Source organism: Enhydra lutris, unplaced genomic scaffold, assembly GCF_002288905.1.
Source record: "Enhydra lutris kenyoni isolate GAN:26980312 unplaced genomic scaffold, ASM228890v2 scaffoldscaffold1, whole genome shotgun sequence".
Classification (NCBI taxonomy): domain Eukaryota; kingdom Metazoa; phylum Chordata; class Mammalia; order Carnivora; family Mustelidae; genus Enhydra; species Enhydra lutris.
The window spans coordinates 41069898-41093826 of NW_019154085.1; the positions used below are offsets into that span (position 1 = coordinate 41069898).

At 45.7% G+C, this 23929-nt stretch overlaps 1 protein-coding gene across 4 annotated transcripts in view; it reads left to right on the forward strand.

Moving 5' to 3' along the window:
• Positions 1 to 23929, forward strand: part of LOC111142869 (autophagy related 16 like 1) — a 36265-nt gene that overhangs the window by 8288 nt on the left and 4048 nt on the right. The window contains exons 4-18 of one of the 4 annotated variants that reach the window (XM_022496244.1): positions 583 to 656; positions 1530 to 1781; positions 4919 to 4984; positions 7339 to 7425; positions 8079 to 8135; positions 8349 to 8396; positions 9020 to 9122; positions 12387 to 12492; positions 16278 to 16348; positions 17070 to 17141; positions 21347 to 21467; positions 21729 to 21834; positions 23063 to 23212; positions 23357 to 23404; positions 23730 to 23831. In XM_022496244.1, the coding sequence (XP_022351952.1) occupies positions 583 to 656; positions 1530 to 1781; positions 4919 to 4984; positions 7339 to 7425; positions 8079 to 8135; positions 8349 to 8396; positions 9020 to 9122; positions 12387 to 12492; positions 16278 to 16348; positions 17070 to 17141; positions 21347 to 21467; positions 21729 to 21834; positions 23063 to 23212; positions 23357 to 23404; positions 23730 to 23831 (1463 nt within the window). The remainder of the gene's footprint in view (positions 1 to 582; positions 657 to 1529; positions 1782 to 4918; positions 4985 to 7338; positions 7426 to 8078; positions 8136 to 8348; positions 8397 to 9019; positions 9123 to 12386; positions 12493 to 16277; positions 16349 to 17069; positions 17142 to 21346; positions 21468 to 21728; positions 21835 to 23062; positions 23213 to 23356; positions 23405 to 23729; positions 23832 to 23929) is intronic. The other 3 variants (XM_022496253.1, XM_022496262.1, XM_022496271.1) reach the window with 3 other exon arrangements.

Here is a 23929-nt window from a genome sequence, read left to right on the forward strand (position 1 = left end):
AAGAGGGCAGGCCACTAGGGTAGCTGCCGGTCGCTCCACTCCCAGGTGGCATGAAAGGTACAAGTGGAGAAACTTCGAGGGAAAGAAGCAGGCTCTTCTGCCTGTTCGAGGGCGGGTCTCACTAATACTTTCCTAGGGTATTTGAGAGTGAACCCTGCAATTTCTGAAAAATTCATTAGAAAGGACATAAAAAATGTCCTGGGCTGTATTAATCCTGGGTGGCGATTTGATGGCAAATTATGAGAAAATGTGTTTTCTCATCACTGCAGCTGAATTGATCATTTTATCAGCTGAAGTGTGTGAAAGGTGGCTGAAGTGGGGGGACAGATTAGTCCTCAGCAGAAACCTGGCAGTGACCCATAGCACTTCCCATCATTCCCATGAGCATCCCCATCTGCCCTCCCGCTCCTCGCTGCCACCCAGCTTGTTTCTTCCTGGGGCCTTGGCCCAACTCTACAGGGCACGTTTTCTTTCTTAAAAATAAAATAAAAGCCCCCCCCCCATTTTAAAAAGCACCCACTGTTTAGGTTCCAGCTGAGGTCCTGAACTCTCTCACTGATGCAAGTGTTTTCCTTTCCCCAGTTAGCTCAATTGGTGATTGACCTGAATAACCAAATGCAGCAGAAGGACAGGGAGATGCAGATGAATGAAGCAAAGTGAGTAGAGATGATGCCTTCTTCAGGGCTGGCCACGGGGTTGCACTCTGTTTATTGTACTCTCGTGGGCGGAGCCAGTGGTGATTGCTGGCAAATGGTCACCACATGGGACTCAGCAGGAGTGTCACTTCTTTGCATGCACAGCCTGGGATTTTTATCTACCTGCTAAGGATGACAGAGGCAAGGACAGTGCCCTCAGTCTTGCGGGTTCCCAGCATGCCCCTGGCAAGTACCCTTGGCCCTTGTGAGTGTCCCCGAAGCATTCATGGCTCTCCCTATGGCCACTGCATAGGAGAGCTAGCGTCTTCTGTGGTGGAGATGGTGCCAGAGTGAGCCTGTGGCCTTTGGGAACAGGGATGAGTTTGTTGGCAGGATAATTCTTGATCAGGGAGAAGCCTGGAATTCCAAATTGTAGGACCTTTGAGCTGGAGGGAAGCCTGGGTTTCCTCTGTGCCTTTTTTCCTTGCTCTGCAGACAGGAGTCTCTAAAGGCTTAGAAAGGCATCTTTGCTTATCGAGTGATAGAACCAACAGAAAGTGCAGAATTTCTAGCCCTCTTTTGAGCCCCTGTTAGTACTCTATATAGGCATCAAAAGTTCCCTTTTCAAATCCTGCTTTTCTAGTCCTTCATCGCCTGGGTGAATTTTACCCTAGGTAAAATTCCTCTCCTAATCGGCTTGTCCTGTAAACCACTGGGGCTGGGCTTGGCTAAGTGAGATGTTCATAAACATGAGTCCCCCGTGGCACCTGGTGTGATGGCTGACGTTATTGTAGGGGGCCCATGCTCATGGAGCTCCAGCACCTGGCAAGGTGCCCTGGCTCCTCACAGGGCTCCCGAGCGGGCCCATTCCTCTTCTCCACGTCCTGCTTTCAGAATTGCAGAATGCTTACAGACTATCTCTGACCTGGAGACGGAGTGCCAAGAACTACGCAGTAAGCTTCAGGACCTTGAAAGAGCCAACCAGACCCTGAAGGATGAGTATGATGCCCTGCAGATCACGTTTACTGCCTTGGAGGAGAAACTGAGGAAAACTACTGAAGAGAACCAGGAGCTGGTCACCAGGTGGATGGCTGAGAAAGCCCAGGAAGCCAATCGCCTAAATGCAGAGAATGAAAAAGATTCAAGGTGAGACACCATTCCACAGGTAGTGATTCCCATTTTTAGTAAAGTAGAGCCTTGTGGGATGGCACAAGCTGGCCAGAAAACACTAATAAAATCAGAAATCTCAGTGGTGCACGTAAAAGAGATTTGCATTTATTAGAACACTTACAGCTAAGCGGAGGATTACCTTCCAAAAGGGCTTTGGCCTGTACAATTTTTGCCAGTGAATTCTTTCAGTGTGTCAAGGAGAAAAGCTAATTCTTGAACAACGGAAGGTAAACCAGAATTTAAAAAAGATTGGAATTTTTCCCATCCCTGATTTTATAACACCAACCACATCCATACCAAAGCTCTGGATAGTATAACAAAAAGGCTACGGTCTAACCTCACATGAACATAGATGTGAAATTCCTAAGTCAGAGTCACTGGTACCTCCCCCGCACCCCCAAAGAGAGTGTGTGTGCCCACACAAGGGGTGGGGTGGAGGGGAGCTGAGGGGGAAAGAGAAAATCTCTGGCTCCATGCCTAGTGCATACGGGGCTCCATCCCAAAACCCTGAGATCATGACCTGAGCCAAAATCAAGAGATGGTTCCTTAACTGACTGGGCCACCCAGGTGCCCCAGTACTTTTTTTTTTTTTTTTAGTTTACTGCAGTCCTAGTAGGACTTACCCCAGGAATTAAAAGACGGTGTATCTGGAAATAAATTAAATCTATCACCTTGGATGATAAACTGTAGGGCCACTACAGTAGACCCCAAAAATGCCATTTGCTCAGACTCAGTTCCCAGTCCTGATAAAAACCCTTCAACTTGGAACAAAAGCTTTTAATAAACACACATAGCAGCAGCCAACAGCCGATAGCGTTCTTTTTTTTTTTTTTTTTAAGATTTTATTTATTTATTTGACAGAGATCACAAGTAGGCAGAGAGGCAGGCAGAGAGAGAGGAAGGGAAGCAGGCTCCCTGCTGAGCAGAGAGCCCGATGCGGGACTTGATCCCAGGACCCCGCGATCATGACCTGAGCCGAAGGCAGCGACTTAACCCACTGAGCCACCCAGGTGCCCTCCGATAGCGTTCTTAACAGGGAGACCATCCATCCTAGACACCAGATTCGGTCTTAATGGAGGGAAGTGTGTGTGTTGAAAATTTCCACGGAGAGTCTAACACATATCAAAACCAGGAACAGAAGGAAGGGCTCACTCTCTTCAAGTCTGACTGATGTTTTGGCCATCTGACCAGATAGAATGTAGAATGCAAGGCCACTAGAAGGGACGGGGGCTCATGCTTACCCACTTAGAAAGCCTAAGAAAATCCACTGAGAAAACGGACAGTAAGTGGTCAACAGATTAGAACATACGATTTTTCTTTTTCTTTCTTTCTTTTTTTTTTTTTAAAGATTTTATGTATTTATTTGGCAGAAATCACAAGGAGGCAGAGAGGCAGGCAGGGAGAGAGAAGGAAGCAGGCTCCCTGCTGAGCAGAGAGCCCGTTGCAGGAATCAGTCCCAGGACCCTGAGATCATGACCTGAGCCGAAGGCAGAGGCTTAACCCACTGAGCCACCCAGGTACCCCATAACATACAATTTTAAGGCCCTGTGTCTGTAGTTTAGAATTTGAAAAGATGCTTGCAGTTAATCTGAAAGAATGAAAATAGGAAGGAGTCATCATAATGATTACTAATTCTACCAAATAACATATTCAAGTAGATTTCAGAATCTGTATAAAAACTGATAACGTAAGGTAGAGATGAAAAATGTGATACCTGCTTCTTATTTTATGAAAAATTTCTAAATAGTATGAGGACTTCCCAAACATTAAAAAAATAGAAGTAAAAAGTGGACTGTATAAAATTTTCCGATTTCTTGACACAAAAGCAATCAAAGAGATGCAATCAATCATTAGGTAAATATCCTGCCGCAGAGTGGATGAGACAGGCGAGCCCCCCGGCAGGTGTGAGGCGCAGGGAGTTGATGGAAGCAGGAGTGCGCACGGTCAGGAAAGCTGGCCTGGAGGGCTGTCGGGCGGAAGGGGGAAGCACCTTCACATTGTCTGTGGAAAGCCCATTCCGCCACCTCCCAAGGCCACCTAGGCATGACCTGAGAAGTGTTCCCACTCGTTGGACTTTATTTTAAGCAAGTCCCAAGACTTGGTCACGGGTATTATTTTGTGATGGCACATTACTCATAGTAATAAAAAATAAGCAGTATCTCCCTTGGGGGAGAAATAAACTGATATTTTCATACAGTGCAGTTTTACGAAGTCATCTAAAAATACACGTCTTAGGAGTACTTAGTGACCCAAGAAAATACATGTAATTAATGTAACTGAAAATAGGGTAGGAAATGTTTTCATAGGACATGATCCAAAATTTGAATGAATTTAAAAGTTTAAAAAGGAACTATATTGTTAATAGTGTTTATTTTTGCGTGGCAAGACTGTGGCTTTTATTTTCTCGTTTTATACTTCTCTGTATTTTTAACTTTTTTTTTTTTTTTTTTAAGATTTTATTTATTTATTTGACAGGCAGAGAAGCAGGCAGAGAGAGAGGAGGAAGCAGGCTCCCCGCCGAGCAGAGAGCCCGATGCGGGGCTCGATCCCACAATCCTGGGATCATGACCTGAGCCAAAGGCAGAGGCTTTAACCCACTGAGCCACCCAGGCACCCCATTTTTAACTTTTCTTAAGTTTCTGTCATATTACAACATGAGCTGTGCTTTTTTATTCTGTCTCATATTTACATTTTTTGTTAAAGATTTTATTTTTAAGCAGTCTCTACCCCCAACATGGGGCTCAAACTCATAACCCCCAACATCAAGAGTCACATGCTCTGCCATCTGAGCCAGCCAGGCGACCCTCGTGTTTCAGTAAAATAGTTTGGCCTCTGCTGTGGAGTCCTTAGCTTAAAGGCAGTGAACTCACCAGGGTCACCTGGAAGTCAGTGTAGCACCTTGAACACCTGCCAAAGGAGAAGCAGGCAGGCGTTTCGTTAAGCTAAGGAAGGATCCTTGGTCATCACAGTGGACGGGAATGACACAGACTTCCTCTGAACAGGGGTACGAGGCATATTACATGTCTGCCCTTGCTCCTTTGGAGTGTTTCCGTGAGGGCCGAAGTGCTGTGCTTTGTTGAAGCCAGCATTAACTAGTGGGCTTTCTTCACTAGGAGGCGGCAAGCCCGGCTACAGAAAGAGCTTGCAGAAGCAGCAAAGGAACCTCTACCCGTTGAACAGTAAGTAGAGCTATTCCAATCAGAACTGCTCTTAGTAATTGGATTTGCTCTTTTAAAATGTTACCATGTTCTTATTTCTGTAAAATCGTTTATTATAGATTGTAGAAAGGAAACTCAAAGTTCTGAGGGAGCCACTAAACACTGGTTCCCGTCCCAAGGCTGCTGCAGCTCATGCTCCTTGTGGGCTGTGGGGCTGTGAACAGATGACTTCTGCACCCTGGATGGGTGCCCACCTTGCTGCTTCCTTCTTGACACTTTGATCCATTTTCTACCCGTCATTGGGCCTCCTGGAGTGTATCACTGGGCTGGGTTCTTTCTCTTGCTCTCTGTTCTTGGGATGTGACTTTGAGTGGAGGTGCGGGCAAACCTTTGAAGCCTAAGTGAAAATGACAGTCTCTTGGAGCAAAAGGAATTGAATCCGTTTGGAACTTTCCCTGATCTGGAGTTGGGGTGGAGAGTCCTCCGCAAGATCTGAAGCTTTGTGTTAAGAGTGGTAGATATTTAAATTTAATTTAATTCAGTTAATGACTGAATTCCGCTTGCTTCTGGTTTATGATATGTTCCTTTTCTACTGAAAAATATCCCAGAATATAGTATTAGAATTGTGATTTACTGCATTTTAAAATGTTGTTTGTTTCCTTATAAATGGAAGGGACTGGTTTGAATTCAGTTAGAGGAGACAGCCACGAGACAGGGTGTTAATTTATAAGAAAAAAAGATTTCCATACCAAGGCTGTGCTTATAGACATTTCTTCTGTATTCTCAGATGTGGAAAATGAATCTCAGTTATATTTTACAGACACTACAAAGTAAATAAATGACTGACCTAGAAATGACAGCTTATAAAAGCGACATTTGTCTGCCTCCCTACTGCAGCATAAACAGGTGACTGGGTGTGATCAAGCATGCTGCCCAAGATCTCCTCGGAAGGGACAGAGCAAACCTAACCTAGGAGTGCCAGACCTTAAAAGCCTGTTCTTAATCTGTGTGTTTCCCAAAGAGCAGAGTTTCTGGGGCAAAGGGCATTCTCACCTTTGAAAGGTTGTGATAACCAGTTGCCACATCCTGGTATTTTCTTGTGGCCCTGGACGTTTGCAGGGTTCCAAGTGTCTTCATGTTAGTCGCATTCTGAAAACATTTACATAGGCTCTGCTCGTGGTCGCTACCCTTGCTGTCTCTGTTGCTCTGCTGTCACGCTTGTATGGACACAAGGGACTCCTCCAAACCAGAACCACTAAGAAAAAAAGGCTAGCCTTGTTCTCTTTCTTCAGGCATACCTTTGTTCTCCCCTACATCCGGGCCTAGACTGGGGTCAGTTGTGTGGAATCCTAAAATCGATAGCCAAGGAAAACAAATTTTCTTTGACTTAGTTTAACTTGCTTGGTAACAAGTATATGTTTACATAATCCAGATAATTAATCATGGAAAAATTTAGCTCTCAAGCTAAGGAGTCTGAACATTAGGTGATAAAGGCTTGGGTTGTTAGGTTTTATTATTTTACTTCTGATTGCAACTCGGTAGGAGGTCATTAAAACCAAAATAATTGCTTGCCTTCCCCCAACCAGGAACGGGGTGGGGGGGGTAGATTCCAGAGGTGCTTTGTATCCAGTGGGATAAGGCGGGTAAACAACAGGGCATTTCTGTGGCTTGATTATTTCACATGAAGCATGATAGACTTCCTACATGTCAGAAGCACTAAGTGTTAAAACCTAAGCATAAAATACCCAGAGTCAAAAATGAATTGTGTTGAGATTTTGCTTTCCTGTTTCTATTATTAAGGCAGTATTTAAAGCCAATGTTAACGCAGCCATTGACTTCTTTGCCCTTCCAGCAAAAGCTTTCCTTACTCCCCTGGATCTCCTCCTTGCCCTGTCATTTCTTGTGCTCCAGAGCTGCCCTGGCTGTCGTCTGTGCCATGCTCAGCCCATCTTATGGGAACTGTTTCTTGGTGAGCACTGTGGTCCAGTTGTTCACGTGTGGGAGCCCTTACCTGTGAACCCGGCCTGAAGGAAGGAATCTCCCTTGGCACTGGATGCATGGTTCTAGGCTTGTTAGATCGTTTCCTTGCTTTCCAAGTGGGAGCGATGTTCACACCTCAGAGGATCGAAAGATCACTTTTTAAGTTCTTTTCAGCTGGAATTCTAGATTTGATGTCAGTAGGTTCAACGTTTTTTTAGTGTCATTCAGAGTGTGGCCATTCCTGTTTCTCCGAAGAACCCTTGGCTGTTTCTGTCATGGCCAACTCACGGAGGCCGCGTGTAACTAAGAGATGGTGCTGGTGCTTGTGGAACAGACTCGCCACAAAGCTCCCAAGGAGCAGGATCAAAGACTTGGCCTCTTGCCCTTCTTTCCAGGGATGATGACATTGAAGTCATCATGGACGAAACCTCTGATCACACTGAGGAGACATCTCCCGTGCGTGCCCTCAGCAGAGCAGCCACGTAAGTAGCTGGGGCGGGCCCGGAGAGGGGCACTCACGCCGTAGGCGGATGGCACGTTGTGGCAGCGGCAAGAGCCCCTTGCTGTAGTGCCCAGCCCCTCCTGCACAGCTTTGGAGATCGTGGGCTCCTGAGTGTCTCCATCTTCCTCAGGTCACCTCCACATGGGACTCAAGCTGTCTGGTGCTGCCACCACCCCGTGACGGGAGGTGGGAGGAAGTGTCATGGCTTCCCACAAGATGGACAGTTACACCTTGTTGGGATGATTATTTAGATCATACTGTTTACTTCGTACTTGGGTTCCAGGATTTTTTTCTCTTTGCTAATAACTAAAGCAGGACTCAGTGGATGGGAATTGGTTATTAATAGCTAGACACTGTTAGGTCAGATTGAGTCATTGTCTGAAGCACAGTTTCTAAGACAAGTTAATTTAATGCGGGGAACTTGAGTCTTTTTTAAAACTTTGAAGCTGGGTCCTCCCTCCTGCCTTCCCCTTGTTTTCTGATGGTTTGCTCCTCTGAGGGGGTTTCTTGGCTGGGGTTTGGGAACTCGATGGGAAACATACTCCCAGGTACCTATTTTTGTGGACTGTTTTTATTGATGAATTATGGGCAAAATGTTTCTAAGGTTTAAACCTATCCTCCCCTCCTCTTTAGTAAGCGACTCTCGCAGCCTGCTGGTGGCCTTCTGGATTCTATCACTAATATCTTTGGGTAGGTTAGAAAACCTTCACCTTTCCTTGTTAATATGTGTGTGAATATTCATAAGTGTTGTATATGATTTATCACCAATTTTTAAACATACACCAAATTTCCGTGGCGCCAAGTATTCAGATGCTTTGACTTCAGCTTTTCACTTAGCTTCTTCTTTTTTCCTCTGTTTTCTTTCCTTAATCTTGCTGCGTACTGATCTGGCCTTACCTTTAGTCTGTCCGAGTCTCCCCTTTTGGGACATCACTCTTCTGATGCTGCCAGGTGAAAATATTCCCTTCTCTCAGCCCGGCATGTGAGCATGGCTCCTTGATATTTGTGCTGATCACCGCTTCACCCCCCCTTGTCGGGTGTGCATGTGCCTCCCAGGCCGCTGTGCATGCTCCTAGGAGTGCTGTCAGCTTCTTGAGCAGGCAGTTCGGTTGAGCTCTGCACAGCAGGCACGCTCTCATCCGTCTCCTCGGGCACGCATTTGATTCCGCTATGACCACACTGGATGCTGAGGATGGTTGTGACTAGGCACAGAAATCACCTTCAAGTAGTCTTATCAAAAGACAAACGAGCTCCCGCAGAGCGGGCAGTTACATCACGTTGAGGACATTTTTGCAGCAGTTTATTGGCTGGGGAAGCAGTTTTGCGGGACTGCTTTTCAGTATTGGGTTTTAGACTCCATGAGTTAGCGAGCAAGCGAGTGCAGGTACGTACTGGATACCTCTCGGCTGTTGTTTGAGTGTGGATGCCTCTGGTCGGGTGAATTGTTCTGTGGTTCAAAGAGTCTAGGAGGGAGAAGAAGCTACTATCAAAAGTCGTCTTTGAATCCCTCCTGGACGTTTGGTGGACAGGAAGCCTTGTGCAATCCTAATATTTTCCTTTATGTTACTTCTTAGGAGGCGTTCTGTCTCTTCCTTTCCAGTTCCCCAGGATAATGTGGATCCTCATCCTGGTTCTAGTAAAGAAGTGAGAGTGCCAACAACAGCGATGTGTGTCTTTGTAAGTACAGTTGAACCCCACGTCCCACCAAGCTTTGTGTGGTAACCGAGCCTGACAGTTAAAGGATCCTTTCTCCACAACAGCTGGCTTTCTACTGTTTTATTTAGAGCAATAGCAAGCTTTTACACCTGTTGGCTGTGTCTGATGGAAGGAATTGATACATTTTGCTTAGCTTAGAGGATAGAATTTATTATAACCATTTTCTGTAATACAGGACTGGCTGAGAGAGAATCCTTAGCATGAGAGATGGGACAAGGGAGAAGGAGCTATGGTTGGTGAGAAGTTACACTAATGCATGTCATTGTTGTCACTGGTTGGCTCCGATCTAGAGTGAGATTCTAGTTAGTAGTCTGTTTTAGAAGGTGGGTAAGGGCAACTGTTTGCTTCGTGAATTATACCCAAATCTGTGTGACTTCCAATCATTAGAAGCACAAGTTTGGAAGCAGGAGACAGTCCTGGGCAGAGGCCACTGTGATGCTGGGGCTGTCAGCTGGAGTTCAGAGCTGGATGCTAGTAGAAAAGAAGAAGCAGGTCCCAGCTTGGGGGAGCTGAGCAGAAATGGAACCAGCCTGGAGAAATGAGGGGTACCTGACTCAGGGCTGGCAGGGGGGGGTCGGGGGGGGGGGGAGAGAGAAGCAGAGCAGAGCCCAGATAGCTGGGCTGACTTGTGGGTTACATGGGCTGAGTTAGAGGAGCCAGCTTTCAGGGGAGAGAAAGACTCACTATAAAATGGGAGGGAATTTATATGGGGAAGGCTTTTTGTTCCGGCATAAGGAGGAATTGATTAGAGATTTCCACAGAGTGAACTGGCTGAGTGATTTAACCACCTTGTATGTCATAAAGAGAGTTTCCCTCCAGATGAGGAGTTGGATTGGGGACCATTAAGGCCCCTTCCCATTCCACTCCTGCGAGTCCCTGACAGGCCCAAGCACCTTATGGAGGTCAGTGATGATTGGTAAAAGGTCTGATTGCACTCAGTGTCACAGCCCCTTCCTTGCCCTCAACTCCCAGCGGCCCATTGTTTTCTCCCATCACATTTAAGTCATGTGTATGGGATAATGGAGCAGCTGATAATTTGGGATTCTGTCAGCATGTGTGTCTGAGAGTATACAGTTCACAGCTGACGGATATCCAACAGAACCGGCTATGCAGGAGATGGAGGAGTGGCAGCCATGGGCGTGATGGTGCATGATCTCAAGTTTTCAATCTGAGACCTCCTGAGTAGAAAGATAGCATTAAAAAAAAAAGAAGAAGAAGAAGGAGGAGGAGGAAAAGGAAGGGAATCACATGGAGCAAAAAGGTTGGTCAGCTCCCTGATAGCTTTTCAGCAGTGGGACACAAGGGCTGGGGTGGGATCAGATCACCAAGCAAAATAAAGTGGTGTTTATGTCTTAGTCAGTTAATAATCATGCCTTTGATAATATTTCAGGCATCTTTTTTAGTCCCAAGGAGATGTGACAGTAATATTTTTGTCTTCCCCAAATGATGTTTTAGGCAAATGATTGATGACCTGTTTAGTAATCTAATATTTGTAATCCACATTTTCCACAGTCTTTTTTTTTTTCCTTTTTATTATGAAAAATTTCAAACATTGGTGTGAGCAGGGAGTAAAAGAACTGGGTCCCATCACCCATCATCCTGCCAGGCACAGCCCCATTTAGCTACATCTGCCAGTTTTCTTCTCTCTGCCCCACACACTTTTGCTGGAGCAATTTAAAGCAAATCTCAGGCATTGTAGTTCATCCATAAAGACTTCAGCATCGATAGTCTTTTTTTTCTTTTCTCTTTTTTAAGATTGATCTGTTTGAGAGAGGGTAATGGGAGGGGTGGAGGGAAAGGGAGAGAGAGACAGAGAGTCCCAAGCAGACTCCCTGCTGAACACAGAGCCCAATGTGGGGCTCAGTCAGATGCCCAACTGACTGAGCCTCCCAGTCATCCCCATAGTCTTAATTTTTAAGAGCGGTTTCAGAGACATTTTCTGGTATTTTTTTTCCCATTCTAGGAGGGGATGCTTTTTACCCCATTTCCCTTCCCATCCTGAACACAAAAAAAGATACCATCTTTTCAGATTATTTTTTTTCTAGTTTGGATGCCAGTCTCAGTAATTTCCCTGTGAAGAGGTGCCTGGATAGCTCAGTCGAATTAGAATCTGACTCGATTTCTGCTCCAGTCGTCGTCTTGGGTTCATGAAATCAAGTTCCGCGTCAGGCTCTGTGCTCAGCGGGCAATCGCTTGGGATTCTCTCCCTTTTCCTCTGTCCCTCCCTCCATGTGCATGCTCTGTCTCTTTTGTCAAAATAATTAAACCTTTAGAGAAAAAGATTTCCCTGTGAAGAACTTACTCTTTTTTTAAGATTTTATTTATATGACAGAGAAAGCACAAGCAGGCAGAGTGACAGACAGAGGGAGAGGGAAGAAAAGGCTCCCTATGGAGCAGCAAGCCCAACATGGGTCTCAGTCCCAGGACCCTGGGATCATGACCTGAGCTGAAGGCAGATGCTTAACTGACAGTCACCCAGGTGTCTCTCCCTGTGAAGAATTTAAAATTCTCCCAGAGTGATACCTGTCTCGTTGAAGGCCTGTTGGTAATTAGGCACACTCCTAGGTCACACAACTTGGCAGAAGTCTTTTTCTATAGATGAGCAAATGAGCTGAGACTTCAGAAAGTTAAGAAACTTGGCAAAATCATCCTGCTAGTACACACTAGTGCTGTATTGTTTCCAGAGCAGAATAGAATCCCACTCTAACAGTGATGCGTCGCAGCAGGCGTGGTATCTGCTCGTATTAGGACTCCATGTGGGGATATACTCACATTAGGAAACCATAAAGACTTATTCTATCATGAAAAGCCATGCTGTACTTTGACTAGATAGTTTGGCATGTAGCATTAACATAATTTGGACAAAAAGAGAGGCAGTTAATCAGAGACTTAATTTTAAGCCATTAAGATCATAGTAGAATATAGACTGAAATTTTATTTTTCTTAAGGAGAAATGAAATTAATGCAAAGACAAACTTTAGGCAGTTAGTCTACATGGGTTTTTGAATGCTTTTTAAAAAGGTTGCACTGTGCTTAAATAAATGGAACTGTAACTATAAGAATAAAATGGGGTAGGAATCCAAGTTAGTTTATGAGCGGACCCCCTTTATTTCTAAGTGAGCATCTGATGCCTTTTGTTAGACGTCCAGAGTGTTCATGTGCACTGGGCTCCTTCCTCTCGGGAATGACAGTGATTGGGGTTGAAGCAGGGTGCTTGTCTTGCAGGATGCTCACGATGGGGAAGTCAACGCTGTGCAGTTCAGTCCGGGCTCCCGGCTGCTGGCCACAGGAGGCATGGATCGGAAAGTTAAGCTTTGGGAAGTGTTTGGAGGTGAGACCCCAGAGTTGCAAAGAAAGAGGCTGCATTGGGGACATCTGGTTGACCTTGCTTTCAGGCAATCTTTAAATCATTCACCTTCTCCAAATATCTAGTATCTTGTTTCAGGAATTATCTGACCAAAGCATTATCACCATCTCAGACACTACACCTGTGTGGATATTTGCACTGAGTTTTTAAGCAGGGGCTAGAAAATGGTTTTAAGTTATGGATTCGTTAGTGTTTGTGTTTTCTCAGATATAATGAGAACATCTTCCAAGGTACTACAGGTTTTAGAAGGAAAATGAAAGGTCTTAAAGTCATAGACTTAGAATTAAACTATACATTGAGCTGAGGTGTGTGCATTTAATAACACCATTGGCTTTGGCCTAGAGGAAAAGATTGAGGTCATATCTAAGCTTGAGAATAAAAAGAGGGATGTATCTTCCAGGAAAAATGTATTTAACAAGCAGCTTATCATCAAGGGCCAGAAGATCAAGACCTCGTCTCTTTGATGAGACTTTGTTTCAGAAGTGGCTTCAGAATACTCAGAAATGGGATGGCATTAAAACAGAAAATGGGACTTAGTGAAATCATCTCTTAGAAATCTGAAGCTAGGGATAGCTCAATTTCAGCATTTTGAGATGTAGTTAAATCTCATGTTGTGGTTTTTTTGTTTTTGTTTTTGTTTTTTAAATAAAGCAGGGTCGAGGAATAAAGCTGAAGATTTTAATAAGAACCGCTTTGTCAACTTTCCATAGTTGTAGCACTTACATTCCCAGTGCCCACCAAGAAGTAGATCCAGAGGGCCCTTGTCTGTGTTAGTTCCCCTGATCCTCACCACAGCCCTGTGCAGCTTGAAAGACAGGTATCACCCGTACTTGACAAGATGAAAACTCAGAGCCCCTACTTGATTTTGCAGAGTTGATTTTCGTGGCTGGTAACTGATTAGCGTGGCGGGGGATGGCAGAATCAGGTCCTTCTGGGTCTGCTGACTGCAAAGCCCCTTTCTTCCCACTGTGGCCTCCCCTGAGCTATAGAGCACCTGAAGGAACATGCAGGTGACTTTTGGTGTGTTCAGAGCAAGAGCAAGAGCAGTCTGTTGATCCGTTTGGTGATAATAGATTATCAATAAAGCACCACATTTGTCTGCCCTGGCCTTTTTTTTTTTTTTTTTTTTTCCTTTTTCTTTTTCTGGAAATTGACTCCATCGTTAAATCCCTGGCAAATACAGCTAGTTGAAGCCCATGAAAATTTGTGCCGTTTTACCCAGAAACACCTTATGAATGGTAATTGTGAAAACCATGATAATGCAATAATAAAGCCATTATTGTAATAATAGAAGTTTTTATGAGATTTGATTTTTTAAAATCTAAGCAGAGCATCTGTTTTGTTTTTGTTCTTAAGATTTATCTATTTATTTATTTGAGAAGGAGAGAGCAAGAGAGCGCACACACACAACAAGAGAAGAGGGTCAGAGAGAAAATGAGAAACAAACTCCCCACTGAGCCCCAATGCGGGCCCCAGTCCCAGGACCCTGCGATCATGACCTGAGCTGAAGGCAGACGCTTAACGACTAAGCCACCCAGGTGCCCCCAGAGCATCTGTTTTGATTATGTCTTGTGATTAAATAAAAGTAACTCTAGAAATACTTTCTACTTCCTGGTAGTAAAAGCACTTCTAAGAAAATTAGAACCAACCTTTAGTAACAGTGTTAGGTTTTTGCTGCTAAAAAGGAAGTAAATGGAAATGAGTATTGGCATAGTTGGTGTCCGTAAAATGAAAAGTTTCTGCTGGGTCTAAGAAATAACATAGAACGTTTGGTAGCACTTTATATAGTTTTGAGGAACAAATGTCAGTTAGGGCCTAATTATGGAGTGTTTCTTCTGCAAATCACTTAGTCAGCAGGTTTTTTCTCCTTGGCTAATATTTACTGAATCTTGGAAGAGACAAAGTCCAAAAAGCCTTTTATGAAAGAGTTTGGGGGTCCTGTTTTTTACCCTTTTAAAGTATCAGAAGAATGGCACTTTCTGCCCAGTAGGAACATCTGTCCTTGCTCTATCAAAATTTTCCAGAAGCTCCATTGGGATGTTGACATACCTTCCCTCCATGCTCTCTAGATCTTTGGGAAGGGTTTTTTTTTATTGTTTGAGATCAGTCTCTTACATAGAATAGTATTTATTGGTCATTTCTTACATTTTGGCGATGTGTTAACTGCCAGAGAAATAGACTGCTATCTTGGGCATAATTTTTGATATTTCTTAGAATTTACAGTAATATTTTTGTAAAGCTCTAATCTAAATAAAGACCTTAATTAATTAGTGGATATTGGCCTTTTCTGACTTTTGAAAATCTCATGAAAGCTAGGATCCAAGAAAAGGCTTTAAATATGCTATACAGGTATTTTGCAATTAAATTCAGAGGGTGGGCTTCAACCAGTTTAATAATCCTGACCCTAAATGTATTTGACAGCTGTAAACCCAGTATTCATATCATAATTATTACCAGTTAGAAGTATTGAATAAGAGAAAAGGCTGTTCTTGGAGATGTTTCCTATTTTATGTTCCCTTTTTATGAACTTCTTTTTAAAGATTTATTTATTTTAAAGAGAGGGGTGTGCTTGGGTGGCTCAGTCGGTTAACTGCCTTTGGCTCAAGTCATGTTCCCGGGGTCCTGGGATTGAGCCCCATGTTGGACTTCCTGCTCAGCAGGAAGCCTGCTTCTCCCTCTCCCTCTGCCTGCTGTTCTCCCTGCTTGTGTTCTCTCTCTCTCTCAAATAAAATCTTAAAAAATTTTTTTTTAATTTATTTTAAAGAGACAAGGAGAAAGAGAATCTTCAGCAGACTCTGCTCTGAGCACAGAGCCTGACTTGGTACTTGATTTTAAGACCCTGAGATTATGACCTGCATGAAATCAAGAGTCAGACGCTCAGCCAACAGACATCCAGGCGCCCGATCCCCTTTTATGAATTTGATTTGAATGGTTCCCTAATTGTTTTCTGAGCTTGTCATCCTTAAGGTACCCTTTAAGAAGGGGCTGAATCACATCATCCTGAGACTTGTACTCTTGTCAGTTTGTGCCTACATCATGAAAACTCCTGCGTGGGTGTCCAAAGCTGTCTGAGAGTAGGACCCAGGAGCCTGTGCCTGGTGAGGGAGGCTGGGGTGAGGGGAGTGCTGGTAGCCAGTTGGACTGCCAGAATCTTCATTTTTCAGAGACAGAGGAAGTGTACAAATTCCAGAAACTCCAAACTAGCTTCACTGGCATTCTAAGGACTAGCCAGTAACTCATAACTTAAAAAAAAAAAAAAAAAAAATTCAAACTCTAATGAGAATTCACAGAGAGATTGTGAAAAATTTAATGGTGAGGTTCCATATAAGTGATTGTTAAATTGACACAAATACTTATCAGACCCAAAGGTGTATTTATCTGAATTAGAAATTTTTACTGAGGAATAGCAGAACTAAAACTCTATCTCTAGACGGATTGACATTTCTTTAAAATTCCTGCACTTACTTCTTTGTAAAGGGAATTGAAGACTGTAAATTTTTGAAGAGAACAGGGAGCACCTGTGAAGTGCTGGGCCCTGCGTCGGCTTACACACTCGTGGCTCCAACAGCTGCCCAGCTGTCCTCTCTGGTCTCACTGCGGTGTTTGTCCTCCTGCTCTCCGATGCTGCGTCCGGGCAGGACAGCTGTTCTTCACAGCCTCTGATTGGCTTCCACTCTGTTTCAGGTGCCCCAGTGTAACATAGGTGTTGGCCTTACTTTCCTTTGTCTCCTCTGTCTTCCTTTATCCAGAGAAATGTGAGTTCAAGGGCTCCCTGTCTGGCAGTAATGCGGGAATTACGAGCATCGAATTTGACAGCGCTGTGAGTATCCCATGGCTGTGGAAATGAATGCGCATACAGGGGCTTAGAAACCATTTAAGACATCCGGTTCTTGAAATTTAAAAATTACTCAGACGATTTCCCTGCTGTTCTGTATCTTAAGTTCCATCAGTGTTAGATCAGGATGCAAGGAGATGGTAAATTCTGGGCTGGTTGTGACGGTGTTGCAATCTGGGTGGGGGAGGCAGGTCTGCAGGGCCCCAGCCAGTCAGTTCTCTGCAGGCTTGCTGAAGGTCCTAGCTGAAGCCTGGCGGTGCAGGGGGAGCCACAGGGGTCTAGCTAGGTGCGTGAGAGTCAGGCGGGTCTCAGGGAGAGCAGTTTTGGGAGGTTGCGGGAGGGGAAAGCCGATGCCTCTGGGCTCTGCAGCTTGGACAGTGTGTAGACGGTTGGTATTTACTGTTACTGAAGGGGGTGGAGGGGATGGCTGATAAACTCGAGAGGACAGGTTACAGTTTGAGCTGGAGAGTCTGCAACATTCCAGCGGGAGGGCAGGATTGAGCAAGTTCAGGGGCAAAGTGGATTTACCACAGTCAGTGGGTTGACTGACTACTGGGAGTAATGGTCGGTATTCTCATCAGCTGTGCAGCTTTTGAGCATCTAATAAGCCTTTTCTGGACTCGATTCTTAGGGAGTTTCTATTGTGTGGACTGAAATAATCTATTTTGTCTAAAATTTGTCTCCCCCCACCCCCTTATTCCCATAGGGATCTTACCTTTTAGCAGCTTCAAATGATTTTGCAAGTCGAATCTGGACTGTGGATGATTATCGGTTACGGGTAAGACCCAGTTAAGTTAGTATAACTTCCAAACTTCATGAGGTTCTTAAAGCACAAAATGTAGGAAATGGCAGGTTGATTTATTAGGAGAATCGTGTTTTCCTAAAAATCATACTTGGTTCCCCCCGCCTTTCCCTTTCCCCCTTGGGAAAATTTGTTTCCATGTTACATTCTTCCTTTGTCCAAGATTCAGTTTCAGAATGCTTGCACGAGGAAGCCATCACATTTCTCATGAAAGACTAGGGGTGTTCCTGTTCCTAAGAACTACATACTTGGGGCAGGCAGGTGTCTGTTTTAGCAGAACTTCCAAGGATCCCAGCATTGTTGTAGAAGTTACATTTGTTACGTCCGAAGACTCATAATGAGCTCCCAGAGTTGAGCTGAAAGTAGGACATAGAAGTGCATGTGGGTACAATTAGGGTTAGCAAGAAGCACAACTCTGACACAAGGTGGGAGCAGGTGGCAGGGAAAAGGGGAAGGTCGGGGTCATGTGAAGGAATTCGCATGTGAACCCGAAGTTGTTGAGAAGTCGCTTGGCCTCCACAACGAAGACCAAAACTTGATGTTTATAGTACTTTTGTTCTAGTGAAAAACAAATAGCTTAATTTGAGGACATGTTGTTTTTCTCCTTAAGCCTGAAGCAGTTTTCACATGTGCTCATTAAGAAAAGGCTGTTGAAAGATAAGAGGGAGGCTGAGCTTCTTACGAAGTAAAAAGTTTGACACAAGCTTTTGTACATCAGCTTGCATGAGGCATGGCGTTGAGAGCTTCTTCAAGGGAAATCTGCAGAGAAGGGGAGCTGCCACAGAATGGTCCGTCGCCAGTGGTCTGATGTGATGATGCTGGGATGCAGTTTGGAGAATCTTTGGAAATGCACAGTTCACGTGTCTCATAGGCGCTCCGTTTTCTTGAAGGAGCTGTAGGGAACACCACCAGTATTAGCTGCTAGTCAGTACCTCATGGACAGTGGTGATCCTTCATTCTGAGTCGGAAGAAGATCCAGGGTTACACATGATAAGTATGGGGCGGGAAGCTGACAAAGATTACTCCCTTGTGAAAGCTGAAGAGCCTGCTCTGTGTTCTTGTCTGAATGCAGGAGCAGGGAGGTGGGCCACTGGGCCCCCGTGGGCAGGGCTGGACCTTTTGCTAAAGCAGTAGTCCCATCTGTTCCAACGCTTGAACAAGTTTTCAGTAGCCGCCCTCTACTTCTGCACCCTCAAGGTGGCCTGGCCCGTCCTCATCCAGCATGATAACCTGCTGTGGGCTGTGCTGTGCTCTCTTAACCATCGATCCCTTACTGGATTCTTGCAACAGGGTTGAATACGCCTGCAGTTCTTAGTTTGCCTAAAGGAAAAGGGACTTTTCTTGAGTGGCTCCGATGCGTCAGACCTAATACCGAGGTATTGTATGTACCCTACTGCTTTTTTCATCCCCAGGGGAACAAGGAGGGATAGGTTATGGAAAACCAAGGCTCAGTCAGATAAGCCCACAAAATTGCCTAGAGTCCCCCAGCTGCCAGATGAGAATGGGAACTGGGCTCCTTGCTTTTCGCTGTTTGCCCTGGATTATTCTAGTGTCTCTAGAGACTGAGGTACAGCATACCTGTCTCACCATGAAGAGGGACATACAGTCTTCCTTACATTGTAGGCCATTGGAGGAGAAAAGCAAGCAGTTGAGGGCTCAGCCAGTTGTGCAGGCTGATATTTTCCATTGGAAAAGAGTTCTGTCCAGGTGGCCATCAGCCCTTGGGTTGGACATAAGAAGGGGACCTGCAGGTGGGAGCCAGACCTGGAAGACAAAAATCATAATGTTGGGAAACTCTTCAAGTGAGCTAATCTGCAAGAGTGGGCTAAGTTTCACGGGAGAAAGGACTCAGTGCTAGAGCACCAGGCTTCCGCTGGGGTTGCTGATGGGATTGAGCCTCACATCAGGCTCTCTGAGCCTGCTTCCCCCTCTCTCTCTATGCCTGCCTACTTGTGACCCCCTCTCTCTCTGTTCCAAATAAATAAGTAAAATATTGAAGAAGAAGGAAGAAGAAGAGCCAGGAAATAACAGTATCTGTTTTCTTTCTTTCATCAATCTAGCAGTTTTACCAGGGAAAGCTGTGTGCCCATAGCTGTCTGCCGTAGCACCATTAGTGCTCATGAGATGTAAAGTGACCTAGGTGTCCGCTGGGCATAGAAATTTCCATTAAATTGTAATTGCCACTTGACAATTACTTAACTATCAGAGTAACTTTGAAGGCTCTTAGTGGTTGGAGGAAGGAAGAACATTAATGCTCCCGGCAGTGGGCCTTGTACACGGGGCACCTTGTTTGGTCCTTTTACCGAAACAGCGGGAGGAAGAGGTTCTTCTTTCGCAGATGTTTGAGCCCTGACTGTTCAAAGCCAGAGCATTGTAACCCCAGAGCCGGAGCATCTTCAGCTGTCACATGGGAAATACTTCTGCTATAATGTGAAAATGGCAATGGATAGTTTTTTTTTTGTTTTTTTTTTTTTAATTTATTTATTTGACAGAGAAGGAGATCACAAGTAGGCGGGGCGGGGGGGACCCATGTTCCTTGCTGAGCAGAGAGCCCGATGCGGGGCTCAATCTCAGGACCCTGAGATCATGACCTGAGTCCAAGGCAGAGGCTTACCCCACTGAGCCACCCAGGCGCCCTATCAGCAGTGGATAAATTTTTAGGAGTATTTGCACATGAGAACAATGAAAGTATTAACACGCATTTAGTAGCGTTCACAGAAATGAGTGCTCACAAGCCTGTTTATGAGCAGTGTCTCTTTCTCTGGAGTCTGCCAACTGAGATTTTACTGCGGTAGGATGACAGAAAACAGTGAATGTACCCAAAACTTTGCTTTCTTTGAGGATGTAGTTCTTTTCTCCGAACTTAATTTACCTAGCATGGGGCGTACTCTTCCTGAGTTGAATGTCTCCCCATGAACCGTACAGTGTGGATGATCTGTGCTGGGTGGAATCCTTACTCCCGTACTGTACTGAATGTAAGCCTTGTTGCGGGAGTGTTCAGGATCTTACGAGAAGGATCTGTGGGAGGTTTTTATACAGCCATAGCACAGCTGCCCCCTGGCTGGCGCATTTGTCTGATGTCGTTCAGTTTCAGAGAGGTTTAAATGTGGGAGAAACGAGTCTTCGAATCTGTGTCAGCTTCTCCCTTCGGAAGGGAGAAGTATGTGTGGGCCTGGGTTTTCTGTTCCTGTGGTGAGGTGGCGTTCCTCCACTGAGCAGGGAGGGAAGATGGGTTTCAAAAATTCTCACACTAAACATTTCACAAGGAACTGTGAGATCCCGTCTTTGGGAGTCAGTGTGGAAACGCTGTAAGTAAGCAGTTGTAGTAAGTATATGAAAGCTTTTAAAGGTTTATTTATTGGTTGGTTAAAAAGAAAACCTCAACGAATACCTTCTGAGCCGTTGAGATTTCACACCTAGAAGCATGCCAACCTGCACTGAAAAATCCATGAGGAGTAGTGAAAGGTCCGACTCCCAGGGTCCCCTCCCTATACCCCTGGCATCCCCTTGGGCTCCAGTAGTGCCGTGATGGGCGGAAGGGTGGCTGGTGCTGGGCAACGCCCCAGGGCTGTGTTCCTTGGTGAGAACCCCCCAGCCAGCTGCTAAGGGGGTTCATTGTTGGGGCTGCTGGTACCTGTGGTTATGGTCTGACATTGCAAGCTGAGATCTCTGATTGAAAAAAACCCCAGGGTTTTTAATAGTTTATTTAGAGAGTCCTGATGTTTCCTTTTGTAAATTATGCCTGCAGGGAACCAGTCTGTTCTGACTTTAAATAGGGTCTGGACTTTAGAGGCACTGGGTAAAATCTAGGCTTTGAAAAATTCTGTAATTTGATACAATCCGGATTTACAGAGAAGGTTGCAGGAATTCTACAGACCTGTGGTATCTGTAACAGTTTATTTCAAAAAGGTCCTCCAACTGCCTGTCCCTTTTTTTAAAGTTGGCACTAGTGGTGTTGGATTTTTTTTTTCCTATACGTTATTTGGGCTGGGAGACTTATGCTCTTCTTCTTGATTCCTTACCTCTGGGCCACACTGAAAGATAGGCTTTCTGGACCTTTTGCCGAGCAATATATCCTTTTTTCTGAATATTCCTGACCAGATCTTTGGGTGTTTGGAGAAGCCAGCTCTTCCAGCATGGTGTGTCCCCACGGCTTACCCCAGCTGTGTTCTCTCTCCTAGCACACTCTCACAGGACACAGTGGCAAAGTGCTGTCTGCCAAGTTCCTGCTGGACAACGCGCGTATTGTTTCCGGAAGTCATGACCGGACCCTCAAGCTCTGGGATCTCCGCAGCAAAGTCTGTGAGGAAATTTAGTGTCTCTCTCTCTCTGTACAATTAGACGTTAACCACAAGGTGTTTGTTGCCACACGTGATACAGTTTGAATTTCAAGTCTGGTTTCGTATTCAGAATGGCGTTGAGGTAGTGACAGTTTTCCGTGTTTGAGAGTGTGTTTAAGTAAGGAGTTCCAGTTACTCAGGGTGAGAGGGAAGCGATGCTCCCTGCACAGCCTCTGCTGTGCAGGGGCCTGTGCTCGATGACTAATGTTCACTTTTCTTTCAGGTATAAAGACGGTGTTTGCAGGATCCAGCTGCAACGATATTGTTTGCACGGAGCAGTGTGTCATGAGTGGACATTTTGACAAGAAAATTCGTTTCTGGGACATCCGGTATACTACCCCAGAGCTTGGTGGGGGAGGCAGATGAGAGGGTCTTCCCGTGGTAGAGCTCTGAGGAGGTTTTGTATACGGGGTGTACTTTTTAAGATCCCCAGAAGTGGCAGAAATGAGCTTTAGTCCACGTTTGTCTCAGTAGTTTGATAGTCTTTACCGTGAAGTAGACAGTCGTGTTCAGTGATCACTTACGAGCACACTCTCTACGCTTAGGAGGCACTTTTTCAGCTGCTAGGAAAATGAAGATGGACAGCTAGGTAGTTGGAAATGTCACAAGTCTGCACGGGGTTCGGAAGTAGAGCCAGGTGCCTTAGTCCAAGGATATGAGAGAACACCTGTCAGGATGAGTCTTAAGAAGGGAGTGTGCATCACATGACAGAAAGCCCCTGACAGACTTTCCAGACAGGACAGCAGGATAGCCTGGGAGATCAGGCCGTGGGCAGACAGGACTAGCCGGTGGTGGGTTAGGATCAGATGGCTGTTTGTTAAGTGACTTGCTCTTGTAAGCCATTGGGTGTTTTAACAGAGGACCTCTCTGCACAAGTGAGTAGATGGTGCGGGTGGCATTGAGACGGCGTCCTAGGAGCTGGGACCTCATCCAGCAGTAAAGGAGATGTGGAGGGGAAGGGATTTGAGGGAGCATTCGCACATGACGGGTGAGGAAGGGGAGGACTGAAGCCAGACCAGTGACTAACATACCTAAGGCAGGAACTCTGCCCTAGAGTCCAGCTGCACACCTGGCTCACCCAGCTGGACTTGGGGAGCCCTGGAGCTGAACTGGTAAGGCATGGAGCCTGCAACAGGCCACATGTTTGTCCCAGACCCATCAGAGCAAGTTTCTGGGCCCTTGGCCACATTGACACGTCATCACTGGAAGAGTACTGAACAGGTCGCAGGCCTGCTTAGCTTGTGCTGGGCCGAAGCTCCCTGATTGGCAGTTACTGTAGCATTTCTCCAAATGGGCGAGGAAGTTAATTCTTTCCCAATTCCAAGTTCTGGTACTTAAACTATAGCTATAGAACGTATTGATAGAAAAATAGTAAAAGCAGTTACTGAAGTGATTTTTAGAAGGTTGGGACACACTCACTGTTCTTGAAGAGTATGGCATTCTAGTCGAATTCCCTCCTTTCCCCTTCTTCTCCATGGAGCATGGTGTCCTGGTCAACACGGGGAAGTGCCGACGCTTCCATGTTCCGTCTTCTCAGACTTCCTGTCACTTCTGTAGATCAGAGAGCATCGTCCGGGAGATGGAGCTGCTGGGCAAGATTACCGCCCTGGACTTAAACCCAGAGAGAACAGAGCTTCTCAGCTGCTCTCGTGATGACCTGCTGAAGATCATCGATCTTCGGATCAATGCTGTCAGACAGACGTTTAGGTAAGTGGAGACATGCTGGTTTGGGTTTTATTTGACCCTTGCTGTTTTCCTGGGGGTCACATGAACACCAGAAGCCCTGACCCTGCTTTCTCAAACCCCGAGTGGTATGAGCTCTCGGGGTAACAGTGCCATTGTTGGTTTCAGCGCGCCTGGGTTCAAATGCGGCTCTGATTGGACCAGAGTTGTGTTCAGGTGAGTAGCGCTTCTCCTCCTGTCCTGCCCCACCCCCCCCAGCTGGTGCATGCGGGAGTTGGAGGTGGGGGGCATGTGTTCACTGACTAATCCTGAGGGAGTATCCAGGAATGACCTGGAAGTTCACCTTTAGGGGTCACTGTCTCTGTCTCCTTCCTTTCTGCTGTTCCTAAGAGCTGTTGGAGAGCTTCTAGGGAAGGTGGGCTCTGTGCAGAAGGGCAGCCCCCTTTCCTGGTTCTTGGCTCTCCCTGCCCAGTGCTTCTCCCACGGGATGCTGAACTAGGGGTGGGCACTTGACACTTTTCTGGTCTTACTTGTTCTGCAGCCCTGATGGTGGTTATGTGGCAGCCGGCTCAGCTGAGGGCTCTCTCTACGTCTGGAGCGTGCTCTCGGGGAAGGTGGAGAAGGTCCTTTCCAAGCAGCACGGGTAAGGGGAATCCTGGTAGACCCCCTGAGGTTGTGTGCAGGTGCTGTGACCTCATCTCAGGGGTCCTGCCCCTTTGGGCATGGACTGAGCCCCAGGAG